The sequence below is a fragment of the Muntiacus reevesi genome, chromosome X, assembly GCF_963930625.1.
Source record: "Muntiacus reevesi chromosome X, mMunRee1.1, whole genome shotgun sequence".
NCBI classification, from domain to species: domain Eukaryota; kingdom Metazoa; phylum Chordata; class Mammalia; order Artiodactyla; family Cervidae; genus Muntiacus; species Muntiacus reevesi.
The window spans coordinates 147,704,408-147,719,147 of record NC_089271.1 but is presented as its reverse complement, the minus strand read 5'-3'; the positions used below and the strand labels follow the sequence as shown (position 1 = coordinate 147,719,147).

Here is a 14,740-nt window from a genome sequence, read left to right as displayed (position 1 = left end):
CAACTTGACACAAGGGGGCGAAGGTGGTCACTTATTTAGGCTCGCTTGTTGTGTTGTGGGGAGGGAGTTCAGTTCAGTTCATTTCAGTCATTCAGTCATGTCCGACTCTTTGCAACCCCATGGACTTCAGCACACCAAGTCCTCCCTGTCCATCACCAACTCCCAGAGTTTACTCCAATTCATGTCCATTGAGTCTGTGATACCATCCAACCATCTTATCTTCTGGCGTCCCCTTCTCCTCCCACCTCCAGTCTTTCCCAGCATCAGGGTCTTTTCAAATGAGTCAGCTCTTCACATCAGGTGGCCAAGTACTGGCGTTTCAGCTTCAAAATCAGTCCTTCCAATGAATGTTCAGGACTGATTTCCTTTAGGATGGACTGGTTGGATCTCCTTGCAGTCCAAGGGACTCTCAAGAGTCTTCTCCAACACCACAGTTCAAAAGCATAAATCATTCAGCGCTCAGCTTTCTTTATAGTCCAACTCTCACATCCACACCTGACCTCTGGAAAAACTATAGACTTGACTAGACGGACCTTTGTTGGCAAAGTAAATTCTCTGCTTTTTTTTTTTTTTTTTTATTAGTTGGGGGCTAATTACTTCACAAATTTTCAGTGGGTTTTGTCATACATTGATACGAATCAGCCATAGCGTTACAAGTATTCCCCATCCCGAACCCCCCTCCCACCTCCCTCTCCACCCGATTCCTCTGGGTCTTCCCAGTGCACCAGGCCCGAGCACTTGTCTCATGCATCCCACCTAGGCTGGTGATCTGTTTCACCATAGATAATATACATGCTGTTCTTTCGAAACATCCCACCCTCACCTTCTCCCACAGAGTTCAAATGTCTGTTCTGTACATCTGTGTCTCTTTTTCTGTTTTGCATATAGAGTTATCGTTACCATCTTTCTAACTTCCATATATATGTGTTAGTATGCTGTAGTGTTCTTTATCTTTCTGGCTTACTTCACTCTGTATAATGGGCTCCAGTTTCATCCATCTCATTAGAACTGATTCAAATGAATTCTTTTTTAACGGCTGAGTAATATTCCATGGTGTATATGTACCACAGCTTCCTTATCCATTCATCTGCTGATGGGCATCTAGGTTGCTTCCATGTCCTGGCTATTATAAACAGTGCTGAGATGAACATTGGGGTGCACGTGTCTCTTTCAGATCTGGTTTCCTCGGTGTGTATGCCCAGGAGTGGGATTGCTGGGTCTGGGTTGGTCATAACATTCCTTCAACGGAGTAAGAGTCTTTTAATTTCATGGCTGCAATCACCATCTGCAGTGATTTTGGAGCCCCCCAAAATAAAGTCAGCCATTGTTTCCACTGTTTCCGCATCTGTTTGCCATGAAGTGATGGGACCGGATGCCATGATCTTAGTTTTCTGAATGTTGAGCTTTAAGACAACTTTTTTACTCTCCTCTTTCACTTTCATCAAGAGGCTCTTTAATTCTTCTTCACTTTCTGTCATAGGGGTGGTGGCATCTGCATATCTGAGGTTATTGATATTTCTCCTGGCAATCTTGATTCTAATTTGTGCTTCTTCCAGCCCAGCGTTTCTCATGATGTACTCTGCATATAAGTTAAATAAGCAGGGTGACAATATACAGCCTTGATGTACTCCTTTTCCTGTTTGGAACCAGTCTTTGGTTCCATGTCCAGTTCTAACTGTTGCTTCCTGATCTGCATACAGCTTTCTCAGGAGTCAGGTCAGGTGGTCTGGTATTCCCATGTCTTTCAGAATTTTCCATAATTTATTATGATCCACACAGTCAAAGGCTTTGACATGCTCAATGAAGCAGAAATAGATGTTTTTCTGGAACTCTCTTGCTTTATCAATGATCCAGAATATGGTGGCCATTTCATCTCTGCTTCCTCTGCCATTTCTAAAACCAACTTGAACCTCTGGATGTTCACGGTTCATGTATTGTTGAAGGCTGACTTGGAGAATTTTGAGCATTACTTAACTAGCATTTGAGATGAGTGCAACTGTGTGGTAGTCTGAGCGTTCTTTGGCATTGCCTTTCTTTAGGGTTGGAATGAAAACTTATCTTTTCAGTGGTCCTGTGGCCACTGATGAGTTTTCCAAATTTGCTGGCATATTGAGTACAGCACTTTCACAGCATCATCTTTTAGGATTTGAAATAGCTCAACTGGAGTTCCATCAACTCCACTAGCTTTGTTCATACTAATGCTTCCTAAGGCCCACTGGACTTCACATTCCAGGATGTCTGGCTCTAGGTGAGTGATCACACCATCATGCTTATCTGGGTCTTAAAGATCTTTTTGTACAGTTCTGTGTATTTCTGCCACCTCTTCTTAATATCTTTTGCTTCTGTTAGATCCATGCCATTTCATCTTTTCATGAAATGTTCCATTGGTATCTCTAAATTTCTTGAAGAGATCTCTAGTCTTTCTCATTCTGTTTGCCTCTATTTCTTTGCAGTCATCACTAAGGAAGGCTTTCTTATCTCTCCTTGCTATTCTATGGAACTCTGCATCAAAATGGGTATATCTTTCCTTTTCTCCTTTGCTTTTCACTTCTCCTCTTTACACAGCTATTTGTGAGGCATACTCAGATAGCCATTTTGCTTTTTTGCATTTCGTTTTCTTGGGGGTGGTCTTGTTCTCTGTCTCCTGTACAGTGTTACGAACCTCCATCCATAGTTAATCAGGCACTGTGCCAATCAGATCTAGTTCCTTAAATCTATTTCTCACGTCCACTGTATAATCCTAAGGGATTTGATTTAGGTCATACCTGAATGGTCTAGTGGTTCTCCCCACTTTTTTTCAATTTGTCTGAATTTGGCAATATGGAGTTTATGATATGAGCCACAGTCAGCTTCCTGTCTTGATTTTGCTGACTGTATAGAGCTTCTCCATGTTTGACTGCAAAGAATATAATCAGTCTGATTTCGGTGTTGACCATCTTGTGATGTCCATGTGTAGAGTCTTCTCTTGTGTTGCTGGAAGAGGGTATTTGCTATGACCAGTGCGTTCTCTTGGCAAAACTCTGTTAGTCTTTGCCCTGCTTCATTCTGTACTCCAAGTCCAAATTTGCCTGTTGCTCCAGGTGTTTCCTGACTACCTACTTTTGCATTGCAGTCCCCTGTAATGAAAAGGACATCTTTTTTTTTTTTTTTTTTTTTTTTTTTTTTTTTTTTTTAAGGACATCTTTTTTGTGTGTTAGTTCTAGAAGGTCTTGTAGGTCTTTATAGATCCATTAAATTTCAGCTTCTTCAGCATTACTGGTTGGGGCATAGACTTGGATTACCGTGATATTGAATGGTTTGCCTTGGAAACGAGCAGAGCTCATTCTGTCATTTTTGAGACTGCATCCATGTACTTCATTTTGGACACTTTTGTTGACTATGAGGGCTACTCCATTTCTTCTAAGTGATTCTTGCCCACAGTAGTAGATATAATGGTCATCTGTGTTAAATTCACCCATTCCAGTCCATTTTAGTTCACTGATTCCTAAAATATTGACGTTCACTCTCGCCATCTCCTGTTTGACCACTTCCAATTTGCCTTGATTCATGGACCTAACACTCCACTATGTAATATTGCTCTTTACAGCCATCGGACTTTCCTTCCATCACCAGTCACATCCACAACTGGGTGTTGTTTTTCCTTTGGCTCCATTTCTTTGTTCTTTCTGGGGTTATTTCTCCAGTGATCTCCAGTAGCATATTGAGCATCTGCCAACCTGGGGAGTTCATCTTTCGGTGTTCTATCATTTTGCCTTTTCTTTCTGTTCATGGGGTTCTCAAGGCAAGAATACTGAAGTGGTTTGCCATTCCCTTCTCCAGTAGACCACATTTTGTCAGAACTCTCCGCCATGACCCATCCATCTTTGGTGGCCCTACACAGCATGGCTCATAGTTTCATTGACTTAGACAAGGCTTCGGTCCATGTGACTAGATTGGTTAGTTTTCTGTGATTGAACCCAGGTCTTCCACCTTGCAGGCAGATTCTTCCCAGCTGAGCCACCAGGGAAGCCCAGTTGTATGTTTAGTCGATATTAATACATTTTCACCATCATCCCTGAAGAAAATTCTGTGTCAGGGCAGAACCAGATTCACATGGGAATGCAGAGAGTAGGTGTGGGGACTCTGGCCAGACATGTGGGAGGAAAGCCCAAAGAATGTACCAAGCAAAGGTCTAGCGTGTTGGCTTCTGCTGTCCTCCATACCACAAGTGGAAGCTCATGAATTAACCAAACCCACCTGAGGGTCTGACATTAGGGAAGAAGGAGTATCAGTGGGTCATCTACATGGCTCTGACTCCTGCCCCCACAGGCGACACCGTGAAGACACCCTCATACACCCCACTGAGGGGACTGGTCATCGTTTCCCAGGAGCAGAAATGCTGGTGTTCAGGGATTCGCAGGCTTCACTGGATGCGGTCGTGCCAGGCTGCTCCCTGTTATGGCTGCACCCATCTCCACTCCTACCGTATGCTGCGACCTTTGGGGTTTTTCTATTCTATAACTAGCCTATTTGTATCTTTTGCTCATTTCCACAAGTCAGAATTGCAGTTATCTTCTTGATCAGTGGGTTATTGAAAATATTGGTATATTCTTGATATTAATCTGTTACGGGCTTAAAACAATATTTAACAAGTACTTCCCCCACTCCTAGCTAAGAAGAATGTTTTATTACATTTTCTAGAGTAGCTTTATCTATTCGGTAAGTCAAGGAACATTTTTTGCTGGACACTGTTCCAGGCCTCCATGGAGATTCCCATCTAGATGGGATAGACTGTCAAGAAATGAAATAATAACTACACTAGGTAGCCTACGTGAAGGTCTTGAGAACTCTGGCTGGAAGTGCAGCTGGAGGAAAGAGAGGGAGAGCTTGGAGGAGTGGTTTTCCATTTTCAACCAGAGTGAAGGAGTAATAAAGAACTTAAAAAAAAAAAAAAAGATAAGAAGAAGATATCTAGGAATTTCTCTGGAGCTGTTGAGGACAGTGTGGGGTCAGTTCAGTTTCCTTGTTCCAGCTTAAACTTACTTTCAATGTCCATAAGCCCCTTCCAATGCTTAGTCAGTGCTAACTACAGGGTTTTAATCTGTTGCACCTGTCACTTCCAGAGCGGTTCCCTCTTTGTTTATTTTGGCTTCCTCTGTTTGCAGGTCTCTTCAGTGACTAATTTCCACCTTGACACAAGGGGGCAAAGGTGGTCACTTATTTAAGCTCGTTTGTCCAGTTGTATTGTGGGGAGGGAGTTCAGTTCAGTTCATTTCAGTCATTCAGTCATGTCCAACTCTTTGAGACCCCATGGACTGCAGCTCGCCAAGGAATCCCTGTCCATCTCCAACTCCTGGGGTTGACTCAAACTCATGTCCATTGAGTCTGTGATGCCATCCAACCATCTCATCCTCTGTCGGCCCCTACTGCTCCTGCCTTCAATCTTTCCAGTATCAGGGTCTTTTCAAATGAGTCACTTATTCGCATCAGGTGGCCAAAGTATTGAAGCTTCAGTTTCAACATCAGTCCTTCCAATGAATATTCAGGACTGATTTCCTTTAGGATGGACTGGATGGATCTCCTTGCGGTCCAAGGGACCCTCAAGAGTCTTCTCTAACACCACAGTACAAAAGCAGCTATTCTTCGACGCTTAGCTTTCTTTATAGTCCAACTCGCACATCCATACATGACTACTGGAAAAATCATAGCTTTGACTTTACGGACCTTTGTCCGTAAAGGAATGTCTCTGCTTTTTAATACACTGCCTAGGTTAGTTATAGCTTTTCTTCCAAGGAGTAAGCATCTTTTAATTTCATGGCTGCAGTCACCATCTGCAGTGATTTTGGAGCCCAAGAAAATAGTCTCTCACTGCTTCTGTTGTTTCCCCATCTATTTGCCATGAAGTGATGGGATCGGTTGCCATGATCTCAGTTTTTGAATGTTGAGTTTAAAGCCAACTTTTTCACTCCCCTCTTTCACTTTCATTAAGAGGCTCTTTAGTTCTTTGCTTTCTGCCATAGGAGTGGTGTCCATCTGCATATCTCAGGTTATTGATATTTTCCCAGCAATGTTGGTTCCACCTTTTGGGTCATCCTGCCCAGCATTTCACATAATGTACTCTGCATATAAGTTAAATAAGCAGTGTGACAATTTACGGCCTTGACATACTCCTTTCCCGGTTTTGAACCAGTCCATTGTTCCATGTCCAGTTCTAACTGTTGCTTCTTGACCTGCATACAGATTTCTCAGGAGGCAGGTACAGTGGTCTGGTATTCCCATCCCTTTAAGAATTTTCCACAGTTTGTTGTGATCCACGCAGTCAGAATCTTTGGCGTAGTCAGTAAAGTAGAAGTAGATGTTTTTTCTGGAATTCTTTTGCTTTTTCTATGATCCAGTGGATGTTGGCAATTTGATGTCTGCTTCCTCTGCCTTCATCTTGAACATCTGGAAGTTCTTGGTTCGCATACTCTTGACCGTGGCCCGAGTGAGCTCCAGCCTGTGGTCTTCTGTCCAGTGTGTGTGCAGGGCCCCGCCTCACCCTGAGGACGGGGAATGGACAGCTGTGCACGGGCCTCTGACCTGGGGAAGGCTACCCGCATGCAGCGCCCTGGGGCTGGGTCTCTCCTGTCCCTTGTGTGTGTGGCGGAGCAGGGCGGCCGCAGACGGGGATGGCTGGCGGCTGCCGTCCACCGTTGCAGAGCCCTGTGCCTTCATGCAGGTAGGGTCTTGGCGTCCTCTGGACCCTTTGTTGGGAAACGGCAGCTGTGGGAGGGATTCTTGGGCAGGCTATATGACCCGGGTGAGGCGGGGCATGGCGGGGCGTTGGGCTTACAGCAGGACTGTGGGGGTCAGCGGGACAGAACAGCATACATCTCCCGCTCCAGTCCTTCTGCTCTGGAGCAAGTCAGCCACTCCAGGGTGTATATCTGCCCATGTCCATTCAGTAGCCTCTTCCATTTTATTTACTTACTCCGTTTCACGTTTTGGTGAAGAGGTCCCAAGTATATGAGTATGTTCACTTCAGTGAGCTGGCAGTGTGTATGCACATGGGGGGGCTGTGGGTGTGTCTGAAACTTCCTGCTGTTGAGAGTTAGCCCACGGCATGTAGGGTGTGCTGCTCTGCTCTCTGAGGGGCCTGTGAGTTGAGGGCAGCAGCTATTGACACGACCTTGCCTGATCTCTGCTTCCAGATCCTGCAGTCCCTCTCAGTGCCGATGAAGATGCTGGAGCAGCAGGTGAACCAAGGCCAGCCAGGGCCCCTTGAGCATGGTGCTGCTCAGCCAGGTGAAGATGGCCCTGGAGCCAGCCCCAGCCCCGCACCCCATCCTGCACCTGCAGCCCCAGCAGCTCCTGCAGTTCCAGCAGTGGCACCTGCTGCAGCAGCCCTACTCTCCACCCCCGCTGTACCCATTCCAGCCACCACAGGCCCACCTGCACCAGTTCCCCCAGCAGCCCCAGCCGCCGCTGCAGCTGCAGCTTGCCCACTTGCAGCAGCAGATGCAGTCGACGCCGACGGTACAGCCACCCGGCCAGACGGCCCAGGCCCTGAAGACCCTGCCGCCCAGGCGCAGGCTCAGCCCCTGCTGTTTGGACATGACCCTGCAGTGGAGAGTTAGTAATATGCATCTCTGTCTTTCCCTCTCCTGAAACCCTTGTACCTTCTCTGAGAGCGTTTGAGGGCAGGCTAAGGATTCATGTCAAGGTAATACTTAGAAAGTAGGAGCTATAGTTAGGAATTGTTAGGTTTCTCCGGTGGTTTGGGCCTCTGTCCCTACCCTGAAGTGAACACCAGTGTCCTTGGAATGGTGGGCTGTCTCAAGGACCACTCGGAACACTCGGCACCCAGACATAAACTCTGGTGGTTCCCAGTTTTGAATCACGTAATATTGGTGATTGAGTAGCTCCATTTGTAGCAGCTGTATTTGTAGGACCTTTTGCAGAGGTCCTCAGACTACTGGTGGAGACATCATGGGAAAGCATGACTAACTTCATAAATTCACATCAAACTCTGAACTTTTTCATGTTTTGTGCACACATTCACAGAATGGGGGTTCTAATTCATTTTCCTTGTATAATTCTGTTCTAGTCCCAGAAGAAGGCTTCTTCCTGGGATGTGTGTTTGCAATCGTGGATTATCCAGAGCAGATGTCTGACAAGCAGCTGCTGGCCACCTGGAAAAGGGTGAGGTCACTGAGATACATGTACCTGCGCACACACATACACGTGTACCTACGCCTATAACCTCTGGGTTGGCCAGGAAGCTCATTTGTTTTTACTGTAAGATGGCTCTGATAGCACTTAATTGACTTTAACTTCATGCAAAACAATTTTGTTAGATTGTTCTGTGACAGCTGTCTTATCAGTATGCATTCTCTTAAACAGTTATCAAAATTGGTGAATTTCTGTGTAGCCACTTTAATATTGAAGATGAAAGAAACAAAGGAATAATTTCGGGCATATTATGCTTAATTATTTAAAGAAGGGTAAAAGCACAATTGAAAAAAAAGAGAGAGAGAGAGAGAGCTTTGTCCAGTGTATGGAGAAGGTGCTGTGACTGATCAAACGTGCCAGAAGTGGATTGCAAAGTTTCCTGCTGGAGGTGTCTTGCTGGATGATGCCCCTCAGCTGGGTAGACCCTTTGAAGTTGATAGCGACCAAATCGAGATGTTAGCTGAGAACAGTCAACATTATACCACATGTGAGATAGCCAACATACTCAGAACATCCAAATCCAGCACTGAGAATGAATTGTACCAGCTTGGTACAATTACTTCATTACTTTGATGTTTGGGTTCCACACAAGTGAAGCGAAAAAAGCCTTCCTGACTATTTTTCCACATGCAGTTCTCTACTGAAACATAACAAAAAACGTTTTGTTTTTACAACAAATTGTGACCAGTGATGAAGCAATACTGTACAATAATGAACAGAAGAGATTTGGGGGCAAGTGAAATGAACTACCACCAACCACACCAAAGAAGGTGGTGTTGTGTATATGGAGGGAATGGAAGGGAGTCCTCTGTTGTGAGCTCCTTCTGGAAGACCAAATGATTAATTCCAACAAGTACTCCTCCTGATTAGACCATCTGAAAGCAGCCCTTGATGAAAAGCACCCGGAATTAACCAACAGAAAACTCACATTCTTCCATTTTTCGTTGATGTTTGATGACCAGGCAAAAACTGTTAGAGCTTGTCTGGAAAGTTCTGATTCATCCACCTTATTCACCAAACATGGCGCCTTGGTCTTTACAAGATTCTCTTACTGGAAAAAAAAATTTTTTTAATTGTCTGGAAGACTGTAAAAGGCACCTGGAACAGTTCTTTGCTCAGAAAGATAAAAAGTCTTGGGAAAATGGAATTATGAAGTTGCCTGGAAAATGGCAGACGGTAGTGGAACAGAACAGTGAATACGTTGTTCAGTAAAGTTCTTGGGGCAGATAAAAAGTATGTCTTTTAGTTAAAAGGAACTTTTTTGCCAACCCAAGAAGTTCTCACCCTTTTGGTAACGGTGTTCCCCTCAGTGCCACACGGCCGTGTAACCACTGCAGTTGGGATACAGGACGGTATCAAAAAATTCAGAAATTCAGAAACTGAATTTAACTTCATCTTGCTTTGCTTTCTTTTTTTCCTTTTAGAATAAAGTTTCTTAAAGGCAGTGCTTCTGGCCCCAGGGATCAGTTGGCGATGTCTGACACCTTTCTCGCTGTCCCAGCAGGGGAAGTGCTCATGGCACCTGGGGTGGGGGTCGGGGTTCATCCAGCCCCCTGAGACGTGGGACGCCCCACAGCTCAGATCAGCTGGTTTATCTAAAACGTCCACAGCGCCCTGTCTTAGAAAGAGAGCATCCCTCTCTTCCTCCAGAAGTTCAGATGAAACGGGGCTTAGAGTTCATTTTTGCTGTGTAGTGCTGGGTGGGAAAGCCCATAGATATAACTGATAGTTCATTCACACTTTGGGAAATACACTGTGTACATAATGTGGCGGGTCTCGTGAACTGCTGTCCGACTGGAGATCACAAGTCCCTCTTCCCCGGGCGTGGGAGTTGACTGACCGTGGGTCTCATGTGTGTGCAGATCATCCAGACACATGGAGGAGCCGTGGACCCCACGTTCTCGAGCCGCTGCACCCACCTGCTCTGCGAGAGTCAGGTCAGCGGGCTGTTCACACAGGTGAGGGCTCAGCTCTTCCGGGACTGGGGGGCTCTGAGAGATGCTGGGACGGTCATGCTTGGAAAGGTCTTTCTCCCACCTCTGAAGACAGGAAACCGCTTCTCACTGGTTTCCATCCACCTTTGGCGTGTGGACACCTCTGGCCCCTGGCTTCTCTGTCTGTGAGGACTGGGGAGGAAAGGCAGGTTCCCAATGAGGGGGAGGTGGACACCGTCCACCCCGGCAGGGCCACCCGAGCATGGAGTGGCGGGAGCAGGGTCGCTCGGAGCTGCTGACAGGCAGCTCCCCCTTGGGGCGGCCTGCGCTCATCCCCTCAGGGCTCACTTCTGTTCTTCTCTGATGGGTTCTTGTTCATGGACTGACTGCCGTTAGTGTGTATGTGGTACATGGCCTCTGAGAAATGCCTGGTGAAGAGCACGTAGGGGTCATCCCGAGGTTAACTTCAGGGGCAGTTACGTTTTCATAACTCGCTGTGTTCTCACGGGGCAATTTGAATTCTGATGATCGGGAGTGTCTTCTCTTTCCATGATTAAAGTCATTTCCTGGGCTGTCAGCTCTCCTCCCCGTGGTCGGCTCTTGTTCCTGTGTTTCAGGTTGTGTTCAGGTTAACCTGTGACACTGTTGTAGTTTATTAACTTAGTAAATTGAGTGCTAAGCTCCTGAAATTCCTATATTTATTGGACTTCCAGTAAAAATGACCTTGTAGTTACACAGTTCTGTATGTCACCTGCAGTAAAGCCCCCAACGACCGGCCCGTATTGTTGTGTTTGCAGGCGATAAAGGAGAGGAAGAGGTGCATCACGGCACACTGGCTGAACACGGTCCTGAAGAAGAAGAAGCTGGTGCCGCCCCATCGGGCCCTGCACTTTCCACTGGCCTTCCCGCTGGGGGACAAGCCGTGCTCCCAGCATGTAAGGCTCTCCCTGCCTCCCTGAACAGAATAAGCATCTTGTTTCCTTCTCTGTCCCCCTGGCACAGTCACAGCTTCCTGACATTTAACAGGTTCCCCCAAGTCTTTGACACTGTTTAATAAATGCCTTCGCCCTGGTGGCTCCTGCCTGCAATGCAGGAGACCCGGGTTCAATCCCTGGGTTGGGAAGATCCACTGGAGAAGGAAATGGCAACCCACTGCAGTATCCTTTTCTGGAAGATCCCATGGACAGAGGAGCCTGGAGGGCTACAGTTCATAGCGTCGCAAAGAGTCAGACATGACTGAGCGACTTCACTTTCACTTTACAATTAAGCGTCTGACACCAGAAGTGGCCACAGCTGGGCGGACATCATCTCCTGTCGGTTCTCCCTGTCAGATGAGCCCAAAACCGGGATCAGAAACAAGAACTGACCAATATTCGTAGGCTTAGTAAAGTAACTCCATTAACATGATCGGAACAGTGCCATGCTAACACAGGAAAGCATTCTCCATTTGGTATGTTTGCTTTCCGTCCCCCCTTGCTGTCTCATGTGCAGCATTGTCAGCAGTGACAGCATTCTCAGAGGTGATGTCGCCAAGTGCCCCTCAGTGCCAGAGGAGGAATGGAAACACGTGTGTCTGTAGCGCAACCAACAGGGAGAAGAAAGAGCCACACTAACTGGGTTAAACCATCATTGCATCTTGACCTTACTGGACCTTCCCCCCCCCAGATTATCTCCGTGACTGGGTTCGTTGACAGCGACAGGGGCGACCTGAAGCGAATGGTGTAACCTGGCAGGTGCCAAGTACACGGGCTACCTGTGCCGCAGCAACACCATCCTCATCTGCAGAGAGTAAACGCAGCCACCGCCACGTCCGCCCTCAGCCTGCTTGGCACCACTCTGGGTCCCTCAGTCAGCCAGGGTTCCATCTCTGCCCGCACAGGGCCTCTGAGGGAACTTCGAGGCCCTGCAGCAGACACAGTATGGCTGCTACACCGCCTTTGGCCTGCAGGACCCCTTCGCCCTGACCCCACACCTGGTGGTGAACCTTCTGGGTAAGCAGGCCAACTCCCTGTGGCCGTGGGCTGGGGCTCCAGACACTGCTCTTGGCTTCAGGGTCACGTCGGTTTTTATCTCCTCTCCTGTTTCCTCTCCACGCTGTCTCCCACTGCACTGAGCCCAGAAGTTTTGTTGGCTTGTATTTTTGTTTGCTTTTTTTAATGGACTCTCAGAAGTGGAAGGAACACTAGAAAGCCTTTTGATCTTGTCTTTCAAGCCAGCTCTCATTTAACTTGCTCTGTGAGAAACGGCACCCCCAGCCCCCCACTTTCTGCTGCACAGATCCCGAGGAAGGCCCACTGCCCTGACTGTACACCAGATGGTGCTTAACCCCATTTACCCACCTGAGCGTCACTCCAGGAAGTGGTCGCTCGAACGCTGCTTTAACATGTGCTCCCATGAAGGAGCCCGTCCAGTTCTGGTCCTAAAGGTCTCAGTCGCAAGAAATCCCTTTCTGGTTTTGAGCCACAGCCAGCCTGCTTCCCTGGGACAGACCTGGCTATGACGTCCACTCTGAAGCCGTGGTGCAGACGCCAGGCCCTTCCTCGGTGGACACGTGTCCTTGAGGGCCCAGCCGGGCCGCCGCCCCCACGTGCTGTGCTCCTCACAGTCAGTTTCTAGGACGCCAGACCACGGGGCTCCCGGAACTGTCTGGGGTTCAGCACATGCGGGTGGGCGGTGCCTGCACTGGGCCACAGGCTGCTGGTTTGCTCAGCTTTGTCTTGTACGGACACTCAGCCCCCGCCAGGCTTCCCTGTAAACTCAGGAATAGTCCTTACGGTCCCCTTGTTGGAGGCCATCACCCGAGCCACTGCGTGTCCAGGATGACCCACACCTGGAGAGGCTTCTCATTTCTGCTATTATTGATACACTTCCATTTTAATTTCTTTATTGGGATATGGTTGGTTTATAATGTTGTGCCAGTTTCAGGTGTGCAGCAAACTGAATCAGTCATACTTGTACATATGTCTACTTTTTTTTTAAAGATTCTTCTCCCACGTAGCTATTACAGAGTATGGAGTAGAGTTCCCTGTGCTATATGGCAGGTCCTTATTGTTAACCTGTTTTATAATAGTGTGTGTGTGTGTGTCCTGAAAGGGCTTTTATATTGATAAGGGCTCCTTTATGTACATAGTGTTTCTGAAAAGTAACCTGTTTCTCTCTTCAGAAGCTTGGAGAGTTCCGTTGAAAGTGTCAGTAGAGTTGTTGATGGTATGTCAGGTTAGTCACCTTACTTACTGTGTTACAAAGAAGTAGGGATATGTTTGTATCTGTAACTAATTCTTTTAGTAATTGGCCGTCATGACCAATGAGGGCTGAATCTTCTCGCCTGTCATAAGCTGTTCAGTGCACCCTGTGTCTTTATCCTCTCTGTTGGTGATATTGGGAGTTACTCAGTCACATGACACATGTTAGCCCCATGACTTCTTCAGAGAGCTACGTGAGTGCTTACAGAACTGCAGAGCAGAATACAGGGAGACCGTGTGTTTCCGTGGTGTTCAGGAGGTGGGAACTGGGGCGCCAGAGTGTCAGCCCTGACCGCAGCACTTCACTGTGGTGGTGGACTTCCAGGCCACTGGCTGGGGTCTCTGATGGGCTGCCTTCAGGATGGGCTGTTCTGCACTGGAGTGCCAGGGGTTGGTTGGTAGGCAGCTCTGGTAGGGCTGCCTTTCACTTGGGGGGGAGGGTCATCTCCACCCTCATCTCAGATGGAGAGGTGGTTGCTCCCCATAGTAGAACATAAATGTGTGTGCTTGTGTAAGAAAGACTGGGTTAGAGGCAAGGAAGGGGTGAGGGGGCAGCAGCCACAGTGCGAGACTGGCTGTGGGGGGCCTCTAGGGGCACTGGCTCCCCAACGGCCTCCACATCTCTGCACGTCAGGGCCTCCAGCTGGTTTTAGGAGCATGGGCGCTGTGCCTGGGACACAGAGTGGCCGTCAGAGGCCTGCCTTCCCCGCCAGTGTCCTGTTACCCAGCCGTCCTGCACCCTCATAGGGGAACCTCCGTCTTTCTGGAGGGGTGTAGTTGCAATCATTGTGTTTTCCAGATTCCCTTGAGACACAAAGTATTTGAAGTAAAAAGTGTTTTGAAAAGTTCAAGGTTGAAGATTAAATCTATCACAAGTGCTAGGAGAGGGGTGAAGACATCTTAAGAACTGTTGGGTCTCATGAATAGAGAGGGTGGCCAGCGCCAGGGCCTCCCTGGACAGTTGCATGTGCCCGTGGTCTCTGCCAGTTGTGCCTTGGGGAGTGTTTCTTGTGTGTGGTGAGATGGGTAGAAAGCGCTCAGAAGCTGCTGTGTTACTGGGGAGGTTGACTAAGGTAAATCATCTGTTAATTACAGGGTGCAAGACTACCTCCCAAAGCGAAGCAGAATGAAGTAACTAATATCCAGCCTTCTTCCAAAAGAGCCAGGTAGGAAGAATCACCTTTTTTTTTTTTTTTTTTTTTTTTTAATGGTTGATGATCTTTTACGTTCTGTTCTAGGAAATGGTGGCAGTTGGGGAAATCCCTAAGATTTTCACTTGGAAGGGCTTTCCAGGTGACACTAGTGGTAAGGAACCCGCCTGCTAATTCAGGAGACATGAGACATGGGTTCAGTCCCTGGGTTGGGAAGATCCCC

At 47.5% G+C, this 14,740-nt stretch overlaps 1 protein-coding gene across 1 annotated transcript in view; it reads left to right on the top strand.

Annotated features, from left to right (window-relative positions):
- The window catches only part of LOC136154763 (PAX-interacting protein 1-like), a 46,727-nt gene that overhangs the window by 26,913 nt on the left and 5,074 nt on the right, over positions 1 to 14,740 (top strand). Inside the window, 11 exon segments of the mRNA XM_065916919.1 lie at positions 6,631 to 6,697; positions 7,170 to 7,229; positions 7,231 to 7,528; positions 7,531 to 7,590; positions 8,066 to 8,160; positions 10,053 to 10,148; positions 10,922 to 11,059; positions 11,790 to 11,843; positions 11,845 to 12,115; positions 13,288 to 13,331; positions 14,462 to 14,532. Of these exon segments, the coding sequence (XP_065772991.1) occupies positions 6,631 to 6,697; positions 7,170 to 7,229; positions 7,231 to 7,528; positions 7,531 to 7,590; positions 8,066 to 8,160; positions 10,053 to 10,148; positions 10,922 to 11,059; positions 11,790 to 11,843; positions 11,845 to 12,115; positions 13,288 to 13,331; positions 14,462 to 14,532 (1,254 nt within the window).